At 38.4% G+C, this 25,072-nt stretch overlaps 2 protein-coding genes across 3 annotated transcripts in view; one reads left to right on the top strand and one right to left on the bottom strand.

Moving 5' to 3' along the window:
* Positions 1–14,791, bottom strand: part of Dus2 (Dihydrouridine synthase 2) — a 33,442-nt gene extending 18,651 nt beyond the window's left edge. The window contains exon 1 of the mRNA XM_072302876.1: positions 14,636–14,791. Coding sequence (XP_072158977.1) covers positions 14,636–14,669 — 34 coding nt within the window. The 5' untranslated portion in view covers positions 14,670–14,791. The remainder of the gene's footprint in view (positions 1–14,635) is intronic.
* Positions 1–25,072, top strand: part of LOC109032307 (uncharacterized) — a 36,544-nt gene that overhangs the window by 9,426 nt on the left and 2,046 nt on the right. For both annotated transcript variants that reach the window (XM_072302874.1, XM_019044375.2), the window contains exons 2-5: positions 4,991–5,235; positions 12,097–12,307; positions 19,909–20,170; positions 24,126–24,342. In XM_072302874.1, coding sequence (XP_072158975.1) covers positions 4,991–5,235; positions 12,097–12,307; positions 19,909–20,170; positions 24,126–24,342 — 935 coding nt within the window. The remainder of the gene's footprint in view (positions 1–4,990; positions 5,236–12,096; positions 12,308–19,908; positions 20,171–24,125; positions 24,343–25,072) is intronic.

A 25,072-nucleotide genomic window follows, 5' to 3' on the forward strand; every position in this document is an offset into this window, starting at 1 on the left:
GAGAGGTAGTATATGTGTATTCGAGTCATTAACCTGTGGAGTGTATGGAAACTTCTACAGTTTTTGCCTTTGAAAAACGCTCGAGAAACATGAATGGAATGCTATCCGTTCATTCCTACAAAAACCGTAGACATGGCGTGGCGCTACAGGTATATACAGGATACGAGTCCAATATCCTCAACGAAGTAAAAATATCAGAGTGTAATCGTGTGATATTATTTTCGTTCGAACATTTTTGGTCATGACCAAATTCATCTCTTGACATAGATCCTATAGCGGTTATTTAAATTCGAAATAAATATTGCTTCTGAAGGTTGTTATTCAATCGCTGTAACAAACCCACCATTTCGATGAAAAAGGGATGGAGATTTAGAGACTAATGTCGCCAGTTCGATGTGAAGCAGCTCGTTAATGCAGATATATTCATTATGTCGAACCTCAGCGGAATTCGCTCATATTGCTGCGTTGACGTATTAGGCAATTTGTCCGTCTGATTTTGCTGGTCTTCTAAACACTGCATTCAGCAAAGAATGTAAAAATGAGTATCAGCCCGGGCCGGATCAGCTGGAGGACCGGGGTGCGCTGTAGCACCCCCGCGCTCTTGGCCCCCTGGACCCCCTAAAACGGGGTTTCTCTACAGTTAATTTCATTTTTTTTCTCTCGAAATTGGTCTGATCAAATCATTTGGTACCTGGAGTTCCACAGATTTTAGAGTGTTGGAGAGGTCCTGAAACTGGAATTCCAGAGGTAATAGGTCCCTTAAAGTTTAGGATGTAGGGCTAATGACCTTTTGGTCCTAAAACCCTGAAATTGGATTTCGATGGGAATTCGGGGTCAGAATTTTTGTGGGCCCTATTCACGACAACGCCCATGACCTCTTGCGCTCTGATCACACAATTTTATCGTTAGATCGGAATCTAGAAATCTGCGGGGAAATACTCTTTAGTATCCCAACGAATCAAATGCGAGTAGTTATAAGTAAATTTTTAGGCGTATTTTCTGTCAATATTGCGCCTCAAGCGTGGTGAATGAAATTTTTAATTATTACTTCCCCATAAAATTTCCTTGAACTGCAAGTTTTAAGCCATGGTGACTCCACTTCGAATCGGAATTTTTGAGTATTTTTCGTGTCAAAATGTTACTGAGACATTGGTTTCAACAACTCATTTTGATGTCGGTTGAAATGACCGTAATTTTATCTCCTTTCAAGTGAGTATCTATAACCGGAGTCCCAACGGTTTCCGTAATATCAGTCAAAACCCGAGAGAAAATAATAGATTCTTGGCCTTTCTGCAATTTTGGGGATTCGGGGGGGGGGGGGGGGGCGCTCTCAAAGTATGTGAAGAAATTTGGATTTTCATTTAGGATCCTTCATATGTGAGGAATCCGGCGAGAAAAAAAGTTCCGCTCTCAAAACCACATGCAATCACCAAATGGGTGGACCACTAAATCAAAAAGGATATCCTTGATGGAAAACACAAAATTGCGAGAATCATACCAACTAATAAAGTTGCGTATCTCCAATGCAGCGTCTCAAAATCTCGAATTATGTTTTCTTTTTTGGAAAGATAAGTATCCCTGGTAAAAATTGGCGATAGGAGCCGCGTTTCAAAATCCCATAGGAGTTCTTATAGCCGACTGAAGAGGGCGATAGAAAATCATATAGCTGGCTGTAGAAAGTGGAAAAAATCATACGGCCGAGCTACACGAAGCGATAAAAAATTATACAGCCGGGCTATAGTTTCTATCGCCAGGCTATACACTTTATCGCCTGGCTGTTGCTTTTCCGCCATCGGCTATAAAAGGCTATAAGAAATTGTGTAGAAATTCTTGTGCTTTGTAAATCCTTAAGTTTTTACGGAATCACCTTAATATTTACAAAACGCACATCATATTTTCCTTTACTACATATTTTTTTTCATCAATTAAAATGAGAAAAACCCATACAGAGTGTGCAAACATTTCAAAGTCATGAGTTGAAAAACGCTGACTCCGCGCGATTAAATATTAGAGCCTAACACAAAGCGGAGCGGCGGCGCACTGGCGCCTACAAACCTAGCAGGGATACTTCACGCATTGCGCAATGCGTGAAGTATCCCTGTTAGGTTTGTAGGCGCCGATGCGCGTTCAGCGCTGGCTGCCCGCCCGCCGCGGAGCGCCTCAGCGTATCGCGGCGCTTGAAGCAACTATTTCACACCAGAGGTATTGCACAGTATCATACGAAATTAAAGGCGCTCCAACATATTAGGAATGGCAGGCATCCTTCAAAAGTACGGAGCTTTTCTCGCAAATTAAATCAAGATACTGCGGCCAAAAAAAAGAGAGCGATAGCCCAAAAACTCACTAAGTCCAGCATCCGTAATTAGTAACGTTTAGCATACACTTTATCGCCAGGCTGTTGCTTAGTCGCCATCGGCTATGAAAGGCTTTAAGAAATTGTGTTGCCGGCTGTAGAAGCTATTGGAAATCTTACAGCCGGCTGTGGGTCTATGGTATTTTGGAACACAGATTCTACTGCCAATTTTTACCAGGGTAACCAAACTTTCAACTAAAAATTTTCTGCGAATAGTTTTGAATGACTCCAGAGAACTCACAAACAATTTCAAAAACAACTGTTATCTTTCAAACTAATGAAATACATTTACATGAATGGCAATTTGCAACGTCGTCATTCTGATCTGAGATCTACATTTTTCGTAGTCAGCCATCGATACTCAGAAAAACACCTAAAAAAGGCAAGCCACAACGAATTCGGTAAGAATTATTTTCATGAAATCTGACAACAGCTCTTCATAGTATGTCACAAGGCCACTACAGTCAGATTTTAATAAGATCCGAATCCTCATCAGTGTCATGTCAATCACCTGCTTTGTGAGGTCCAACAGCTCTAAAAATATATCCGTTCAAAACAGAAAAACCGGATTTGCTTCGCTTATACTCAGTACATTAGTGTCTTTTTTTTAAAATTGTAGGTCTAAAATTAGCGTGAATCCTTAATTTTCCTGGTTGCTCCTCCCAAAAAAAAACGCAGATTGAGCTGAGCCGCAAGACTAGTTCAACAGAATCTTCATTTGTTTTTATATTCAAGAGAGGGTGAGATCCCCGCCACCTCCCGCAAACGAATCAAATCCTCTTTATCGTTTTTGATTAATTTTAGTTGGAGTACTAGGGTGCGGCTTATACGATAAATTAAAATGATGAATTTCAAAATTGACAAGGTACCCCACCAAAACATTCCAAATAAAGTAAAAACAAACGTTATAGAACAATTTTGCATTCGATCAATATTTAGAGGTCCCGGCGGACCCTCAAATTTGCCAAAATTGATGAAAAAATGCAAAAATTAGCCAAATTTTGAAATTTTGAGCCTTTGAGGGTCCGTCAGGACCTTTAAATGTTGATCAAATGCAAAATTGTTCTACAACGTTTGTTTTTACAATATTTGGAACGTTTTGGAGGGGTCCCTTGTCAATTTTGAAATTCATCATTTTAATTTATCGTATGAGCCGCACCCTATTGGAGTACCTAGATGTTCTATTACTCTAATTTTCCAATTTTTCCTTCTAGTTATGCATGTTGTATGTTGCATGTGCGGGTTGCATATACTCTAGCCCTTGGAAATTATGAAATATTTCACAGCCTCGTGAAATTTCATGAAATATTTCGCTGGAATTTCCAATCTTCCATTTCTTTCTTACGTTTTATGCCACCCTGCCCCCCGGTGGTATGGGGTCCAGACACCCCCCCCCCCCTTAGCAAAATGACCTAGGTTCACTTATGAGATTCGCTCGTTGCACTTAGAGTCCCTTTATACTGAGAGTGAAGACAACATCCCCTCATGGAGTCACAAACGAGAATAAAGATTATAGAAATTGAACGTTTTTCGTAATCTTTGATCGGCCCATTCTCAAATTCCTTTCTCCGTCCCTTCTCTCATTCCGTTTGTTCCTTGCCGAACCCGTAATTCCCTGGTCCAATCCAGAATATAATCTTTGCAGTCGGTGAAAATGTAATCTTTATTCCCGTTTGTGACACTGTGAAGGCCTAAAATACGGGAACCAATCAGAAATGGATTCACATTGTCTTGACTCTCAGTATAGAGTACCTGTATAGCGAGAGTATAGACAGATGTGAAACACCGAAAATCCATCAGGCCTTCACCGATGCCTCCGCGAATAAAGTTAGGGCCCAGAAATGCAGCCAACTTATGAATTTCAATTATCCAGAACGATTTATTAATACAATTGTTACGAACCATCGTTTATAAAGCACGTATTTGACTTAGTTTTTGCATAAATTTACTCATTTTTGTGGAAGAACGCTCATTTATGTACTTTCTTAGCCATCTTCGTTAGAATTGGAATCCGCAGACTGGCAGTGAAATTTAGTGCGTCAGAAGTTGGTTAGAAGGGTGGCTTAGAGTACCTTTATAGACAGAGTATGGCCATTTCTGTTCCGGTTTTTCATTGGTCGCGTGAAAATAGGCTGACACGATGTTCTTAGGGCCGTAAATAAACAAACAAGATGGCTGTTATCAGCAAGCAAGATTGAGGTTATGCACACCTTACATCCTCCTGCGATAAAGGTGAAAGGCGATGTAACGATGTTTTCATTTGTTTTTCGTGTGTTATTCGTAGACATGCTAGTTTAAATTGTTACTGTCTCATAATTGAAATTTTTGTCAAATTTAGCCTCTTATCGATGTCACGGTGAGCCGCTATTTTGTTTGTTTATTTACGGCCCTAAGAGCATCATGAAGCCTAAAAACTCGTCGACCAATCAAAAAGCGGAACAGTTTTCCTGTAGTAAAAAGATACGAATGGCCATACTCTGTCTATAAAGGTACTCTAGGGTGGCTGCATGCACTTTTGGGCCCTAAGCTCTCCATGAAGCGATCTGTCCATACTCTCGCTATACAGGTACTCTATCTCAGTATAAAGGGACTCTAGTTGCACTCTGTTTAATATAAATGTTTGTTTCGTGTTGTCAGTTGGTGGGATGTTACGAGTGGCGGATCTATGTGAACCTGACTGAGGACTCGCGCGAGTGCCGGCAACTGGCCGCCAGCGTGATCCAGCTCACTCTCACCGATGGCGAGCTCGTCGAGATCCCTTCTCTCTTCGACTTTGCCAGTCTTCAGTTCCAGGCCGTCCCTTTTCTCATCGCTTTCCCCAACCTCCAGTCCGTCAGCTTCGCCCACAATAAAATACAGAAAATCCAGCTCGATACATTCAGGTAGCAACTTTGCCAATTCTTCGAGGAGTTCAGTTCGGGCAGGGAATCATAACACGCTGCCGCTCTATCTGCTGCAGGGTTTTTTTTTTTTTTTTTTTTTTTTTTTTTTTTTTTTTTTGATAACGAAATATTTATTAATTTTGTAACAAAGGTGGAACTATTATTAGACAGATAATGGCCGAAGGCCTAAGAATAAATGTTAAAATTTAGAAGTCCTGAGAATATTTAAATTAAAGTTCCCCCTTTAGAGTTCCCTTATAGTGCCTTAATTATAAATTACAAATGGACAGTGAAGCTCCTCAGACTTCTTTAGATTCACTCATCATCGTTGGCCGCGGAATCGTCGGTTGACATGTTGTCGAGGGAGGAGGCTGCTGCAGGGTTGCAATTTTTCATGGAAAATAAAATCTTGAAATTTCTTGTGGAGTATTTTATGAGACTTCAGGAAAACATGAAAAATATTTTTCGAAATAAAATGAAAATTAAATGAAAGACGACTGGTTTTTGCCATTTGGTGCTATAGTGCGTGTTGCATACCCAGCCTGTGAAACGATGTTTCATATTTTTCACAACTTTGCGAAATTTCATGAAATATTTCACGGGAATTGTCAATACTACATATTTTTCATTTCACCCGTGCAACCCTGGCTGTGGTACCGAAAAAAAAAAAATTCGATGGCGAAATTTTAATGTAATATCGTCATTGTTGACGCCATCTATGGTGATCTTTTGGTATTATCTGGAGGAATCAGGTATATACAAAAATCTTGCACGCGCAATAATGTAATCACCATTATATGTAACCACGTTCATTCATATTGATCATTGTATCACAGAACTATTGTCAACAAAGCATAGCTGCCCGCTCATTCTGACCAGTTCGCCTTCAATACTTAAGTAGACAATATGCCTTGCATCATTGTGCGGCTTAGGAGCAGTAACAGTTGTTTGCAGTCATGAGGCTTCATTCCTCGCTCATTTGCATTAAAGATTGGATCAAATGACTACTATTTAGATCTACTAACAGTGCATTGTTTTAAACTTATTCAAACCAGTTCTCCTTCAAATTCAAAAGAGGCAAGAGGCAATACGAGTGGCTTCAGAGCAAAAGGAGTTTATTACAGTAATATTGCCATCATTTATTTTAAATTAAACACATCATGATGATATCATGTATTGAGGATGAAGTACTGCGTCCTTTAGGTGCCTATAAATAACCACATAATTAATCTACTCTTAGTAAGTTTTCCTCCAGTTCGAACCGTAGGACCAAGAATATATTGGTTTAAAGTTGTTAGTTCAACTTTCTACAAATTCTAAGAAGATTTTCTGGTTAGGGATACAGTACCGAAAAATGGACCGAGTTCATCAGAAAGGAACCAACCCACATTTTCGGAAAAACTTAGTTAAGAATGTTTTTGAGTTCCACTAGCCGTTTATTTTCTCCTGCCAAAAACTGGAAGTTGAAAAACAAAAATTAGGTTGTGAAAAGAGAGGCTGAAGTTCATTTTCTACATTGAGCTTTATGCGGGAATAAAACTTCAAACCTTTTTTTCTCAGTTCCAACTCAATGTGGGTTGGTTCCTCTCTGATGAACTTGGTTCAAATAATGTTTTATTTGACGATACGGTACCGACGAATCACCACCTTGATTATTTATTGAAGGTGCGAGTAAATGCTCCTCTAAATACGAACCGATAAAAATAACCTATTGGTGAGGAGAGGGACGCTTGAGGTTAATAATTTATTGAAACATATTTTTCCCGTACAATTTTCCGGAATAATTGGATCATTTATGCTGTGGCTGAGGCCAAGCCTCTGTATCATTCGAATTTTTCACCACTGTTGATAGAGATGTATCCGTATGTTTACCACACGAGTACTTTAGTTAAGTATTATAACGATAATTTTAAGCACACCAACATTGAATAAAATGTCGTGCCTTGAAAACTCAAACACGGCTTTCTCAAGAATTCACTGAAATTATTATTCCTGAAAGAAAATTCTGATTTTGAATTCTAAGAATTCTTGAACTTGATTTAAAAATTATCTCCATGACATCTCCATCATTCTAATATTTACTCACTATTTTCTGCTACAGCTTAAAACTTGCACGACTCGCTATGTCCTCGGTATTTAATTATCCTCTTAATATACCTATACTCCAAAGATTATTCAAGCAGAATCCTACATTTTTCTCTAGAATTGTCTAGACCTACCTCAAGGTGATTTCTGTTGGAGGCGGTGACAAAATAAGAATGCATATACATATTCACCAAGACCGTCAGGGTTGAATCTTGTTTCTTCTTTCCTATTTTTAAATTGGACGTATATTTCTGCCAAACGGAACCATGTGCATTATGACGTGAGCTTTGTTATGCATGCATTCTTAAGGGTCTCAGGGCTCATGTCTTAATGCACATAGTTTCGTTTGGCAGAAATACGTCCAATAATGCTGAGGCCGAGGATTAGGATCCCGAAATTGATGTAGGTAACAAATCGAAATGAATATTTGAATACTCTATCGTTCTCTATGAGTGAATTAACTAAAAACCACTCAAACAGAAGGTAACTTTCAAATGGCAACACTGCAGATTTTCTCCCACGATGAATCTAACATGCATGTTCATTCTTATCAAGATGTAAATACTCGCGCGGAGTAGACATTCCGCGAAGAATTGGAAGTCGCATGACATTGTCTTTGGTCCCATTTCATAACATCACTTTATGCGGGCCTGCCCATTCACATATGCGCAGATATAATCCACTGAATTATGAATCAAACCACCTCGCATACGGACCACAACGCGAGCCGGATTTAAGGTTAATCTTCAGCTGTAGTTCCGAAAAAATCCACCACGTCGCGCTGCTAAAATCCGACTCCGAAATCAGTGATTATTTAAATATCACAATAGGTATCTTAAATTCTAAGACTCATAAGTTCTAGCAGCATACGTCTGGAATCCTTAGAAACAAACGCGAGCTTTGAAAGTCTAATAATAAAAGCTGTAAATTGATCCCAGTTTCTCTTACGGGATATCTGTAAGTGCGAGAGAGACAGCTCACGGCGGGAGAGAGATATCTGCCAACTGCTGAGAGCGATCAAGCGCGATTGGTTGCATCAAGGTCATCATGCTTAACCCTACTTTTTTCTGGGATCAAATTGCAGAGCTTCAGAAATGACTTTTCACGTTGTTTTTAGGGTCAATAGGAAGAAGAATGTTATAGCTAGAACTTATTTATCTTCGATTTAAACAGAAATTCCTTCAACTTTTATAAAAGCTCAAGGACTCACGTGGTGCTGTACGGACTCTAAAACACAGCGGTGGCGCCCCCTGCGCGGAGAAATTTCTTACTTCACGCAGCTGTAGATACACCTTAAGCGGGTCATCCAAAGTGTTATGAGTCTTGGGCGATTTGGACGCTGTGTGGGAATCAAGTGATGAAAACCGCTCTTGTGGTCGCGAGTTGAGGCTAGAGTCCGTTTATACCCAGAGTTCAGACAACTCTATCGTCAGCTGGCCTAGGCTGGCCTAGCTGGCCATGGTGTCACAAAAGTGTGCATTCAAACGAACGATATCGAGGGATAATAAGGATAAGGAATCCTGCGATGTCTGTCATTCAAAAACAACAACATCAACAAAACTGATCAAAATCCTACCAAAGAAATTACAATAAAGTAAAATGGACGGAGTTAAACAGAAAGGAACCAAGCCACATCGGGATCGAACCGAGAAAAAGAGGTTTTAAGTTTGGCTCCTGCATAAGACTCGATGTAAAAGATAAACTTCAAGTTCAATTTCTGCAAAATTTGCTCCGACAAAAACTTTGAATTTTTGGCGATAGATAGTAGAGGAGTGGTTGAGTTCAAAACCGCTCATAACTCAATTTTTTCCAAAACGTGGGTTGGTTCCTTTCTGCTTAACTCGGTCCAAATGAGAGTGATTTGTGAATAATATCTTAATCTTTATTCATTTTGGTGCGATGAAAATAACAATTTGCTCTTGATTAATCACTATTAGGTTGTATTTTCATTCTTTTTGTTCATATTCGAGCCACTGCCATCTTGGTGCACTCTTTTGTGACTCCATGAGCGAAAACCAATCAGAATTGGGGGGTTTTTTAGGTCACTTTAAGTCCAACCAGAATTGAGCTGTCGTAACTCTGGGTATAAAGGGACTATAGTTGAGGTCGAAGTTACAGACCCTTGTCATGTTCCGCGGACTACCCCGGGAAGATCTGCCGTGCCAAGCAAAAACGCCGTATGAGCCATCAGGCGTCGCCAAATTCCGTCCGGAATTCACCAATTTTCGGGAAAATTTGTGACTATTTACTTCCAATTTTTCAGAGGATTTCGTTCCGCACTTGATCTAAAAAGTCTGAAATTTTCAAGGAATAATATTCATAACTTTCTTCAAAAATGAATATTTTCTAGGGAAAAATTTGGCAAAATTCGAATGACTATACGGCGTTTTTACTTAGCACGGCAGAGCTAGATGATCCTCTGTCATGATTGCCGAACTTTTAAAATACGCTCCAGTGATTTGGTATGGCGCCGAGTACTCAGCCTGAGGGTACATGTAAAGCGGGAGTCGGTAAACACACCAATATATTGAACAAATATTGCCAAAATGTCAATTTCACTTTAGGAGACGGTAAAAGTGTCTGTTCAGCTTGACTCATCGACTTATCGAATGAAAGTATTTCGCGTCCGCATACATACTTTCAGTTGTATTTTCGGGTTTAAACAAATCAAATTTCTGAAAAGAGACGGCTGAAATGTGCCTTTCGAAGTGATGGATCCGTCATAGCCAAGAATCTAAAGTAGAACTAGTTACTTGGCAAGATTTTTCGATAGCTCGATGCTCGTTTTTGGTGTAGGTTTACCATAGATAATCGCGAAAATATTTTGCGGGAAATATATAGGCTGAGCAGAAGATATAAAGTTTAGAAAAAAATTATCCACTCATAATCCATTAAAGCGCCTCAGTAGATGCACGTTTTACCAAATCCCTCCTCATAGATAAGTCCCTTTGCTGATGACGTCCAATGAATCGATAAAAGAGATGCACCCTACTTATCAATTTAACAGTGTTATATCGTAAATCAAACGGATTATGATTAGTACCGAAACTAGATGTTAAGGATTAAGTACTCAAATTAGTCTTTAAACACGCATAAAATCAATGAGGCGACTGAAGGCGACTTATTCTTCAGTATTTTGAAGTTGATAAGCCATTATCCATAATCTGCCGTGCTAAGGAAGAACGCCGTATGAACATTCGAATGTTGCCAAATTTCCTCTTGGAAAATATTTAATTTTGGAGAAAATTATGAATATTTGTCCTTGAAATTTTGAGACTTTTTAGACCAAATTACGAACGAAATCCTCTGTGAAATTGGAAGAGAAATGTTCATAAACTTTCCCAAAATTCACGATTTGTAGAAGGAGATTTTGCAACGCCTGAAGGCTCATACAGCGTTTTTCCTTAGCCAGGCAGTAATCTTGTCTTATCTTATTGTATATTTTACGAGTGTGCGATTTGGAGGTATAGACCTGAAGTATACATATATTTTAATTTCAAGTATTATTGATAGAAGCCATCGAGTTTGTTCTAGAATTCTAATTATATACCTTTTTTTAAAAGTCATTAAAAATTTATGCTATGAAAATACTACCCGTATGATACTGCAAAAAGTCGAGAAAGACACTCTTTTACTCGCGCAAGAGCACCTAAAAGAGCAAAAAGAAAAATCGCAACGAATAAAATACCTAAATTTTCTCTCAATTTTGGAGAGGAGACAGATCTACTCGATAAGTTGGCTGAACCAACTCGCACAATCGCAAATCTCGTAGCACACAATGACACAAAAATATTTATGCGGTTAAAATCTTTTGGTATTTACGGGACACAATTTTTTGTTCGTTAGCTTCGTGATAATATCATTCTCGTTAACGTGGATCAAACGGATCCAGCAGAAGGGAATCGCAGCGATTAGGTTCAGTACTCTCCAAAATTCTGCAACTTCTTCTTTGTTTTAGAGAAATATACTACATATTTATAGTAATTAAATATACTCGATCGGTACCCTTTAAAATTAACAATTTTTGGGTAAAAAAAATAAAAAAAAACGAAAACAAAAAAAACTAATTATTTACTACTTTAGACATTTTTTACTTAAACGTGCGAGGATGCACGATTTTCACAACACTATAAGCGTTGTTAACTTTTTGCTATAAATGCAATCCAAAGTATTGCATTATTTTTTTTCTTAAATTAAATTTGTATGTGTGTTAAGCGGTTCCTAATAAACTTTCCCTCTCTCTCTCTCCCTCCCTTCCATATGCAGATTGTCAAAAAGTACACTATATATAGTCAAGCGGTCACTTTCAATGACTTTGCAGGGAGGGGTAATTTAACCTTATAGACGCTATTAGTGGCGACGTCATCATAGGGATTCTCCATTATATCGAATTGGATCCAAACAATAACATTGGCATAACCTCTTTCAATGCTACCAGTGCGAAAAAATCGATATATATCGCTTTTCTGTGACGTTGCACTAATAGCGTCTATAGGAGAAAGGTTGTTTCATTTTGTCGGTGCATCATTGCGAGTCTTCTAATTTAACCTTTACCGCTTAGAAATTTGGGACATGAGGTTAATGTCTTGGGCGAATGAGGAGAATATCAGCCTCGTGATGTTCAATCATAAGAGCTCTTGTTAAATAATAGTATGCGAGAAAAACGTGCAAACCCTAACAAGATGCATTTTACTGTATTACTATTATTCTCAAGTCAACGTGACTCGAATGAAATAAGCTTTAATCCCCATCTGTTTCATTTTCGATTTTTCGCAGTTATAATCTTCAACTGCGAGAACTTTACCTCAACTCAAATGAAATTGAAGCTATTCAGAGTGGAGCTTTCAAAAAATTAACACTCTTGACCACACTGAATTTAAGCAAGAACAAACTCTTTGAGGTGCCAGCTCTTCTCCCTCTGTCCCTGCTGAACTTAGATTTGTCGGACAATCAGCTCGAAAGAGTTGCACCACACACGATAGAAGAGGTAAGTTTTTTTGAAGGCTTTCCATTTTTGAATGCTATATATCACTACATGATCACTTTAGGAACGAATGTTTAACCGAATGGCATGTTTAAGGAATGGCATATTTAGATGACATGTTTAATCAGACAAATCGCAGTATTTCCACTCTATTTACTTGCCTGTTACCATACGTGGAGATGAACTCCCTTGTTTTCTCCTGCACTTAATTTTTGGTTTATACTACGTTTGGGATCTACAGTCATCTATGGACGAAATTATTTTCATGTCCATGCAACTCAGAAAACTCAAGGTATGGATTCAAAGATCACTTGGACCGCGTTTAACAGAAAGAAATCAAGCCACATCAGCTATTGCAAAATTCCATTCGCCAATTTAATTTTATACACGAAAGCGGTTGTGCGGATTTTTGTTCTTTCAGTGAATTTGCTCTAGGGTGCGAAGCAAATTCCTTAAAATTTTCGAAGGAATCCAAACAAATGTTCTCACGTAAAAAATTAAATTGCCCAGTTAAATTTGGCAATAGCTGATGTGGCTTGGAACCTTTTTGTTAAAAGCGGTCCACTTTTCAAACAGTTAAATGAAAACGAGACAGAGGTCTGGTGTTTTGGATGGAAAATATACTTTAAACCACTTTTTCTCTCTTTTAACTAAATGTAACAGGGTTCATCCCTGTTTAAATTAATACACATGAAGTAAAGCTCACATTAATTAGTATAAACATGGTTGAAATGAAAAATTTTGCTCGGGAAAGAAAGAGGAAGAATTCTGCAAGTGCGAGAGCATGGATTTCAGGTAAATTATAGTCAGATGTGAAGGTGATATTTTAACTGAATGACTCCGTAAGATTTTAGCTCCTCGGTAAGCACATACTTGGGGGCCAAAATGCTTTTAAGTACTTACTTAACTAGAAATATAGATTAGATAATGATATTTTTATGAAGTTTTCAGTAAGTGGAGGGTCGAGTGATAGGTGCATGCAAGATAAAATTTTTCCCTGCATAGCTGCCGCTCGGCTTAAAAAAAATATGCTTGTATTGAACCCTCTTATTATTACTTCGTATAGTAGTTTCCGAAATTCTAAATTTGAAGCATGTCGACACCTTTAGTTTTAGAAATTGTCTTAGTTCTTTGTCTTTCTATCTTTTTTGTCAAGAATTTTTCATACATTTTTCCGATGTTTAGTTTCCTCATACATTTCTCCTTTTCCAACCTGAACTTGAGGCGACTTATCCGACTACACTTTTTGCAATTTTCTCTGAAGTCATCAGTCAATAAATATCAACCTTAGGAAGTATCTTTCTTTGGCTAGTCATCAAAGCAGGCCATACCTTCAGGAGAAAATAACGATCTATATAGTAGCCAGCCACTCTCACAGGTTTTGAATAGTTCCAAAAAATATTGCATTGCTCAATATCTCTGCTTGATGTAAACAATCTATTTGACGAAAAGTTTAGGTGCGAGAGACAGTCTGCTTCTGGCCGCAATTTTTTAAAAAAATCCAGTGATATGAAATTAATGAATATTAACAGTTTTTTAAAAATAAAAAGTCATTCAATGTAACTTAAATCTCATTATGTCAATGGCTAAAGTCGAGAAACGTGTATCTCCGATCGCATATCCGCGCTCATGTTTTATTGTTTTGAAAGAAAACGAACCAACATTTTTTTCTCACAATTTTCAGTAAATTTTTTTCATTTTGTCTAAAACGATTCACAGGCAGTTTGAAGGAGATGTTTTGGTTAATTTTCTTTAATAAAAATAAAGCACAATCGGAGATATTGAAGGTTTTCAATAGAGAACACACATGATTCAACTTCAGCTATTCATCAAGTAATGTTTAGAAAAATATGAGGTATAATCAAGAAATTATTTTAATGATTCAAGTCCTCGAGCTGCATGTGAGTTTTGTGGTCCTACTTGTTTGTGGTTATGCGACGGGCTTTGCAAAATGTTCATGTTCCAGATAATTTGATGGAATGCCAAAACTTCGTGAAATAACAACATAACATGCGGTAAAAACGTGTGAAAATAATCGTCTCATGTTACGTTACGAGTCAAGGAGCACACTCCTACGATTCTTATCAATTATAAAAAATTGCTTCGTAGACTTATTAACAAAATATGCAAGGTGATAAACGTATTTGGTACGGTACAGACATGCAGAGAAAAACTTAGATTGATAACAAGTCCGCATTTCAATTAATTATTATCATATTAGTGAGGGAGTGAAAGTAGTAATGAGTAATTCGGTGAGAGCGATAAAGCCACCTTTCTGGACTGTGCCCTTTAATTAGAGCTTCTATATGCATGCACAATATATAAACTTACCTTGCATTCCTATAAGTGAGATAAGCTTCGGCATAAACCCCCCTGGAGGTTATCACAGCCTTTGATGACCGCCTTCATAACCTATCAACACTTTGGTATTTGCAATTTCTCGTCTCAAAAGAATATTCTATTCATTACACACAAAAATGATGTCCTTGTTCTGAGACGTATTGTAAACACTGTGAATTGTTTAATGTGTTAAGCAATGACACTCGCAAAGTCTGTATGTTTTTTACAAACAGTCAAACTGTAATCCTGGAATGAAATAAATTCGCAGGGAAAAAATTCCTCGCCAATTTTTCCGAAAATTAGACTAAAGTCAAGTAACTACATTTGCCATTATGTTAAATGGAACCTGAAACATGTCTTATTATTGTACAGCTTACACTATAGCCAAAGTGAAAACTTTTAACCCAGGGGCAGGGCCGGATTCAGGGGGTGGCTACATGGGCAGCGGCCAAATGGCGGCAAATCTAGGGGGCGGCAACGTTTTGCAATTTTTTTTTATTTGTAGGTATAAAAAAAATCGGATTTACAAAAAAAATTACAAACGAGAAAAGGCGAAAAAATCTCTTGTCTTCTGAGAGAATAGTAATTTCTAATTTTTTCGTCTATCAGCGATACAGGACAGCACTTTTAATTAGTTGAGTGAATAGAGTAAACAAACACGCAATTTGACCTGGAACGGCGCGGCTTAGAGAGAAATGATGACGAGGACTCGAGATGAAAAGAAGCCCTTGGCGCGGCGAGGCGGTCGGCATGTAACACGTATTACCGCCTATAAGACTGCATGAATACTTCACGCATTGCATCAAACATACGGTGCGGTCTGCGGTCAGCGTGAAACGCATAGCGCCTACAAGAATGCACGAATACTTCACGCATTGCACCAAGTACAGTGTGGTCAGCGTGAGACGCACAGCGCTTACGAGACTGTCGGAATTCTTCACGCATTGCGCCAAACATAGTGCAGTCTGCGCGGCGCGGCGGCGGAAGTTAAAATAATTAAACCACATCTTTGTTTGTTTTTTCATAATTTTTTCGTTTCTTTATTATAAATGGAAGGTCATGTCCACACAGAGATAGGTTTACAGAATTTAACTCTCGCGCATAGTTCCGTGAACTTTTCCTTGTATTGTTGACAGGGCTTTCCCAAAAAATGTGTCCAACACGAGAAAACGCGTTTTATGCACCCCTCCCCTCCTTCACTTGATGGTTTTTATTGATGTTTCAAAACAAATGAGAAGGGTTCGGCAAAATACAGGCGGCTCAAGGGCGGCAAGTAGGTAAATCCGGTCCTGCCCAAGGGACCCAAAAATATGGTTTTCAGCAGACATTATGCACCAAGGCACGGAATTTGGACAGACTGAAATTTATTTTCATCTAAAAAACGAGTCGTAAAAATTTTTCGTGCAATTTGAGGTCGAATCACCTTCAACTTAATAAAAGTGAGGAATCCAGAGATAGATTGGTTCAACCGTTTTGCCCTATTACAATGTTTTACTTACTTACTTAGAAATAGTTATGCATTTTTTTTGAAATTTTGGTGAATTATCTGTATGTTTAAACGAAATTTTTTCAAACTTATAAGTACAATATAATTGGGACCTACTGAATAAGATTCAATCAATTCTTGCGAATGAGACTTTGAATAATGAAAATGTAACTAAGCGACTCTCCGGCTCTGACTACTTCAATTCATGGAGGCTTTACGTTTTAACTAAGGGCGTCGAGAAGCACATCTCAAAAAAATAAAATCCTTCAGCATGAATTACCGAAATAATGTAACAACCTACATTATGTAAAAGCAAATAACTTGATAACTGCAGACACGTTCGCAAATTTTTTTCATGTACTCCACTTCACAGGTATTAGAGAGGTAGAGAGGTAGACAGGAGCAGAGTTCAAGTTGGCACAAAAGTGTGTGAAGATGTTTTTGATTTCAGTAAACAAGACTCTTTTGCGTTTAGATAAACGTGTTTTAACATGTGTTCCTCGGTAATTCTTGCAGACTCGCTTAAAATATCAACAGTTACGTTTAAGAAAACAATAAACTTTCACTGCCGATCCAGACACTCCGAATCGGGGGAGGGGGGGCCGACGGGCTTCCCTCGGAAAATTTTCGAAATTTTAATGCATCTAATATGCAGTTTGAGTCAATTTCGTCACGAATACGTAGTAAATATAAGCGCCCTTCCTTCTCCTTTCCTCCGTTCCTTCCTTTTTTCTTTCTTCCTTATTTCTTCTTCCCTTTTTTCTGGTGAACAGGGAACATCCACCTATGGCCTATGGCACTGATAGAAAAAATCACGGACAGTTAAAATAAGTATTTTAAATACTGCCGTTATTTTTATACTTTTCTAGTTTTTACGTTTTTTTCGCGCAATAAGTCAAACACAAGATTAAAATTATATCCCTTTTTTGGGTGGGGAGGGGGGAGGGGGGTTCAACTTGACCAGAAAAGACGCTGGGTAAATTTGTTCTCCCAATCTGGCGCACGAATTTTGGCGCGTATACGTAGTATACCGCCTTTGCGATCGTTTCGACCCCCCCCTCGATACAATAACCGAGTCCCCTAGTTCCTTACCGAAAAGTGACTACCGCGAACTTCTGAGATTTTCCAAAGCGTGTAAAAAGTTTACTAATCCGTCAATAATAATGATTAAAATTTGTTTCTCATTCTGGGGCTCGCTAGTTTATGTGTAATGAATACCAAGAGTCTACGTTTCTTGGTTTTTTTTAAAAAAACCTTAGAATGGGGCGCGCTGATTTAAAATATGCATATATAAGCGGAAGCAAGCGAACTGATTCGAGGATGGCTGACCAGTTCGGCACTCCTTGAATGAGAATTTCACTCACTCCGTTTTGTTCACAACGTTGCTTTGACATATCTCCACAACACTGTTATCCTTTTCAAAAGTTGGTACTCCTTGCTCTGATAGCCGGGGCCACCAGGATAGTGGTAAGTGCAATCTGTGATGAGCCTCGAGACTCATTAGACCATTTGCTAAACGTGGCTCATACAGGAGTCCACTAAGCCCTCTCGTCCCCACGCTCCTGATCACTGCGTCGGCGTCACGAAGAACAATGGGCCTTGGGTCCCAACGCGGCCGATACCCGTACCCCAATTACTCACGCTTCATTAACCATTTCACCGTCACGCTAGGATTCATCCAATTTTCAAAAAAAATTGTTTCGCATGTATTTAGCAATTTTTTCCTTACTCTCCGTTAAAACACAAATAAAAAGAGACCTCATTCATAAAAATCGGCCGAATAGAAGAGAAGTTACAGTAATCGAAATCCGAAGAAATCAACAAAACCTCGACTCCTCGATACGAAAAATAAAATGAAGGGGAAAAAAAGAAAGTATAAATTACAATTAAATATAATTGACCTCAAAATTTGACAAACAATTCATTTATATACCTAACGCTGAAAAAACTGGGAGAAATTACAAAAAATTTGCCTCTTGCAAGGGGCTTCTTTGTAAGAATTTTGACCTGAAGACAACGGTCGAATAACAGCAGTACTCCATACAATACACGGTGTGCCTGAACGAGTTAAACATTTTTCATACGTCCAAATCGAAAAATCTTTATATTTTTAACTACAATGTTTCTTGAATCGTTTAAGCAAAAAAAAAAAAAAAAAAAAAAATTCCGTCGAGATTCTGGAACGCAAAGGCGCTTTAAAAGTATTCTGGGGCTATAATAGCTAAATCACCGGTAGTAAATTCGTTATATTATTGAAAAGAAATTGACTCCATAGTTTAATTCCTTAGTTTCTTGAATACGATTATTTTAAGCACTTAAACATTTATACCACCAATTTTAGCCATGGGGTGATTTCCTGAGAGCCGATAATATCACGAATTTCTCATAGAACCCCTCAACAGTGGCTTGCTTTTTTGGCAGCCGATTCGGCCATCGAACCGGAGTTTAAATGGAAGCTGATAATAACCCAAAGCTCTGAGAAAAATTTTGAGATGAGTATAAGAACGGTTTGTTGTAAGTAGCGAGGAGAGGCGGGCAAAGCGGCTAAAATCCTATCTAATTTTTACAGTTTTTCTGTTGAATTAATGTTGCCGCGGGCTTCTGACTGTCCACACATAGTTCTGTTCAGCATATCGATACATAAGTATTTACATTTTACATACGTAGAATCTAATTTTCACGTCGGGGAGTTGACATATTTTGATTTTTTCGATTTTATACGGAAAATTGATGGTTTTTCGGGATTGAAATTATTATTGTTTCATGAAAAATAAATGCACCCAAAATGACTATAGCATATTGATTCTTACACATTTGCACTCACAAAATTGGTTGGTAAATTCAACGAGTGGGTGCATCGACCTGGTATATCAAGTTTCTGCAATTTTTTACGGCAAATCAGTAGATTTTCGGGATGTAGATTGCTTACTTTCAATTCATGAATGAATAAAGCAACGACATGGTTGAACTTCTTTGCATGGAAAGACGTTTAAAATAACAAAATCAAGACGTATTTAATGCAATTGCATTTATATCGAGTCAATTTCTTTTCAATAATATAACGGGATTTTTACTACCGGTGATTTGGGTATTTTAGCCCCAAAATACCTTTAAATCGACTTTATCTTCTAGGAGTTCGACAGAATTTTTCCTTTCTTCGCTTAAATTATTCCGTAGCACTTTTCTTCAAGAATCTGATAAGATTTTGCTTGAGGCAGATCAAAAAACTTAAATTCGATCGAATAGCTTTCTACTTTCACAATACACGGTCTCGTCAAGGTGCGTCTTTGACCTCGCAGTGTTGGATCGTGAATTCTCTTTTTATGCTGTTTGCCTATTTTGAAATCTCTGTAAATGAAAACTAAAGGGGTTGATATGTGCGAGTTAATGACGCGCCTTATCAACACATTGTGTTGGAGTTCACTGCTTGTTTTTTCTTCTTTACGGTGTTTTTCCTACATTAAGAACGTATCGTTACAATCGGCGGGTTTAAATGTTCTTAACGCCCTCAGGGAAAGAAATTTATCGTAGTATTAGCGCCAGATTTTCCTAGTGATGCTGTTTAAACTAACGCCATTTGAAAGTAAATTATTCTGAATCTGCTCTCTTTGTTGCAAAATTGATTGTCTCAGAAAGAGCATTGAAGGATACTTTGCCGTAAACCAAATTGCTTATGAGCCCACCTAAGTCTGAAGTTTCACTAACGGTGTTGTTAGGGTAAACATTAACTCTCTTGGCTATTTCTCCGTTTGAGACCAAAAATTGTGTTGTTTCTCAGAATGTCAAAAGGCTAGAATCTTTGAATTTATGCGGGAATAACCTAAAACCGAGGACATCTTTAAATCATCTGGAATTCGGGAATTTGAGAAGACTATGTCTTGGCAGTGCTGGAATAGGTTTTCCTCTCCAAAATAACGAGATTTTGAATTTTCATCTCGTGAACCTCACGCTTTCATCAGAAGGAAGTCTCCATTGGTCACTTAACGCGAGTTCCCTCAGTGCCATCAGGAAACTTCTACGACTTCAAGAACTGAATATAGGTGAGGGATCGTAATTTCGGCACGTTTTGATTGGTCGCGTTGCGTCCATGGAAATAAAGGGAAGCACTGTTCTTCCTATTTTCTTTCAATGGATATAATTTAAGGGTCATTATATTTCGAGTGCTGATTATTTAAAAGATAACACAACAAAAAGAGTCAATTCAATTTTTTTTTTTTTTTTTTTTTTTTTATTTTTTTTTTTTATATATTTTAGTTATTTTACCTTAGCTCTCTCCGAGAATACCAAGTGAAGAAATTAGACTCTAAGCAACTTTTTCCTCTCAGTGTGTGTCTAGTTGTGTCATGATAATGTCCGGAAGCGCTAACTCTCGAAAGCGGAAACCCCAAAAAACAGAAAAGCAGTTGTAACCCAAACGCACACAGAGAGAGTGTCAAGACTCACCCCAAAAGCGCAAATCCCCGAATGAAGGAAAATTTTAGAAGAAATATTTACCGGATGTTTTGTCCGTGCCTTAACTTATATATTAAACGGAGAACTTTAGGCCGACTTTAAGGATTGTTTTTCGAAAATTTCTCACCTTAAAGTCAAAAGTGTTTTTCTAAAAGGCGGAAAAATCCAAAGAAAAGACGACTCGTTAATATAGGTGCTAAACTTGCTCCGATAGTTATGTACATTTTTTTGCGGTTTCCAGGACTGGCAAAGTTGTAATACATTTAAGCAATTAATGCAGTTTTCAGAAAATTGACACTGTTGCGTAGAATCAGTGATAGTTTACTTCCTTGGCGCGGTAGCGGCACTGAAATTAAGTTGAGGTGTGAAAGAAACAAGCAAAGCGCTCTTGGTTACTGTTGCATGCGACGAACTCTGAACTAATTTCATTTTAACTCCTGGATGCAACTATTCGGGCTCCGGTGAAGTCCATGTTGCATACGCTCGAAAGTGAAGGCGTTTTGGTTGTCCAGGTACTCGCCGTTCCATCTGCGGCGCGGCACTACGGCGGGATGTATTGCGAGGCTTCGAAATGACATAAACCTGTGTCACACTATCAAAGCTAACCATCAAAATATCAAGGTCAGGTGTTGTGATTGGCTTATTCGATGACTTGGACCAATCACAGCACTTGACCTTGACATTTTGATGGAGTATTTTGATAGTGTGACACAGGCTAAAGTGCCTTCCAGTCTTCCTTTATACTACGAAGATATCTCTCGAGCATGAATAGTTGCTCCACAAATCATGCTCAGCATATCGCTACATCAATACAAAAACACAAAAGACATACTCACATCCTACACATGTGTGAAATTGACCGTGAGCAGTGGATGTCTTTGTAGTAAAAACGAAGTATTGAGGGAGTTCTGTCAATCTGTCAATCTGGATTTTTGCAAAATAACTCATGGCCGAATTTATACATGCATAGGCCGACGAGGCCGCGGCTTTGGGTGGTCAAAAATGTGCGAAAAGAAAAACGAAGATAGGGAGCTAGGATAGGTGAAGAGGCGCGGCAACGGATTCAATCCAGAAGAATTAGGGGCAAGATGATGACAAATATAGACCGCAAAATACGTGATGGAGAAGTCTAAACATCTGCTTTAAATAATGTATCGGGTGTATAATAAATTTACGAATGGTTTCAGGACATTTTGTCAACGATTTTTTGTCCACGCACCTTTTTTGTCCAGTAGTTTACGCCCACACGTAAAATAAGCAACAGTGACTTGGTCCAAGCGTTATACCTTAGTCGGTATGTAAAATTATATTGACAAATATGGAAATGAAAAATTGAGAGAGAAGGAGGTGTTCTTATGGTTGCTCATTTCCTAAATGAAATGTTATTACTTTCTCCTTTTGAATCATCTTTTTAAATTGTCATTGGTGAATATTTGGTTTTATTTATATCCTTAAAATATTGAATGTACAATATATACCTCATATATGTATAGGTACTTTTTTTTTATTTTTTTTTATTTTTTTCTTTACGAAATTATTACTTCATTTTGAAAAATAATCGTTTTTTATTTTTATTTTTCATTTTTACATTACATTCATTTTTTTTATTTTTAAAACGTGACAAATATTTGTAAAACCTTTTCCAAGCGATATTAATCTCAATGAGCCGCAGTTGTGCCGATAGAAACTGCAAAAATGAATAAAAGAGGGAAAAAAACCAAGAAGCACGCAAGCTTTAGTTTTAACTCATTTGTACATCGATCTTTTAGAGTCAAATACGTCAAATTTTGAGCGTTTCGTTGCGTGTACACCTAGCTGCAGCATAATAAAAACACAAAATGTAAAAGAAAAAATTAAAGTGCATTGGAAATCATTAAATTTGACACGGAACCACCAATATTTAAAAAAAAAAACACATTATATTATTATTCTCCTTTGATAAATTGATACATATTTTTTTCCCATCAATTCAAATGAGAATAATCAATGCAGAGTGTGCTAAAATTTCAAAATCATGAGTTAAAAAACGCTGACTATGCGAGTGTAAAAAATATTAAAGCCTAACAGAGCGGAGCGGCGTGCTGCCAGCGCGAGAGGCTCACTGGCACCTACAAACCTAAGTGGATACTTCACGCATTGCACAATGCTTGGAGTATCCACTTAGGTTTGTAGGCGCTAATGCGGCGGCGCCTGAAGCAACTATTTCAAAACAGAGGTGTTACACAGTATTATACGAAATTGAACGTATTAAGAATGACTGATATCCTTTAAAAGTACAGATCCCTCCTCGCAAAATAAATCAAGATACTTATGGTACACAGGAAAAATCTAAGAGCCCTTAGCTGAGGCAAATATAGAGGTTTATCCGGTTCAGGTATAACAAGGTGGGAATTTCTTGAAAGGTAATTAAGTCCTGTTACACCAAAGAGGTGTAGATAGTTTTAGTGAATTTTGTCTCATGGAATTGACGCTCCCCCATTTTTATCATAACTCTCAACTATATATTATTCTCCGTTGGACCATACAGACAAAACAAAAAAACAAGTACACCCTCATCCTTCCAAGACATTATATATTTTCATCCAAAAACGTCGTGAGCAATAGTCGTTCGTATTTACATGTGGGCCAATTAACTTTGGGTCTCAACTGGCACGTGGACCAAAACTCCCGTGCCGAAAAAACGCGTGGACGTAAATCACTGGAAAAAACAGTTGCGCGGACAAAAAATCGTTGACGAAATGTCCTATAACCTTGACGAATAGCATGCCCGCCTCGGCGAAAAATCGTTGGGGCGGCAATTTACGTAAATCCGGCCATGGGTAACCTGCCGCTGCCGCGCCACGGTTGAGGTGATGAGTTAAGAGTGCTCGGAGAATCCAAACGCCTTCATCTCCGTGCGTATGCAACACGGACATCCGTGAAGCTCGAATAGTTGCATCCAGGCGTTATAATGAAATTCACTTCGTGTTCGTTGCAGGCGATACTAACCGCGGCTGCTTGGCTTGTTTCTCTCACACATACACGTAATTTCAATTTCTCCCGCCGCACAGTGGATGGAGTCAATTACGGAGGTCGCACATGAATTTTTTTACTCAAACTGCAAATTTTGATGTTTATTTCGTCACATTTTAAGTGGTGCTCATAGAAGAAAATTTTACAAGGAAAACAATGGAACCACTTTTAGAACATCAAAATGTTGTATGAACGGAAGTATAAGCTTTTAAAGTTTCCGAATTTTGTCCGACCTCTCCTATTGACTCGATCCACTATGCGACGACTCCCGACGTCAATGACTGTTCGATTTCACGACCTCAAAAGTGCAAACCTTCATTCGCGAGTAAGGGATTTGCGCTTTTGGGATTTACGAAGAGATAAACATCTAGGAAGTATCTTTTACATGTGACAATTTTTTTTTCTAAAATCATATTAATATTTTCGTGCCTAATACCCTTGCCTAATTATTTAAACTGCAAGTGGTAAGGGGGGGGGGGGGGCAGGAGCCTCTCAGACGAATGACACTAAATATATTTTGTTTGCTTTCAGAACATTTTAAAGTCGAATCACTCGAGTTCTTGCACCCATTGAGTAAATTAGAAGTTCTGATGATGAAGAGTGTTTCTTTCGTGCAGGTATATTCATTGCCAGGAATGTTTTTCATCAATAAGTCTCAATTGAAAATAGTAGATTTAGAGCAAAGTCCAAAATTAGCAACAATTCTACTGTCGCACTTGGCAAAACTGCCGCACTTAGAAAAGCTGAGGTAAGTATCTTTTTGATCTATATCAGCTTACTTTGTAACGCAAAGCTAATAAGTTTAATTTTTTATTTGTAGCTTGGAAAATTTTTGGAGCGTGCCTTGAAATCGCCATGGAGTACATAGAGTCGTAATGTAAATGGGAGAGCTGCTGCCACTTTTAAGCATTTTTCAGGTCCCAATTCCGAGACTCCAGTGTCATGCCGGTTCACTTTTCCGATGTATAATCGATTGTTTTTGATACGGGGGGACCCGGCCATCTAATGTGAACAGAGAGGATATAGGAATTATTACGTATTCTACATCGCAATTTTGGATCGAAAATATATCGAGAAAGTGACCGAGGCTCGGCGCACACCGGTCTCGGAACTCGTCGACAAGAACATGGCGCCAGCTCTCCCATTTGTACTCTATAATGGACATCGCGCCGGATCTGGTGCGGGAAATGGGAATGGGACGCGGCAGGGGTAGGTACGTCGCCGAGTGTGGGCATATTCTCCGTCAGGCGCTCAGGGCGGCAACTTTTAAGGACCCGCCGACGCGCGTCTGAATGGGTGCTCAAAATACGCAACTTTGAGCGCATATTTCGTGGATTCATATTGTTTAAACACTTATTTGCTCCGGCTATACAACGTGTCACTAGGATGAAAGCTAGGTGGAAGAAACCAAGGGCGTCACTACCGCGGTGGATGACGCCATAAACCAAATTTTTCAAAGCATGACATCTGGGTTACTG

The sequence above is a fragment of the Bemisia tabaci genome, chromosome 7 (genome assembly GCF_918797505.1).
Source record: "Bemisia tabaci chromosome 7, PGI_BMITA_v3".
NCBI lineage: Eukaryota > Metazoa > Arthropoda > Insecta > Hemiptera > Aleyrodidae > Bemisia > Bemisia tabaci.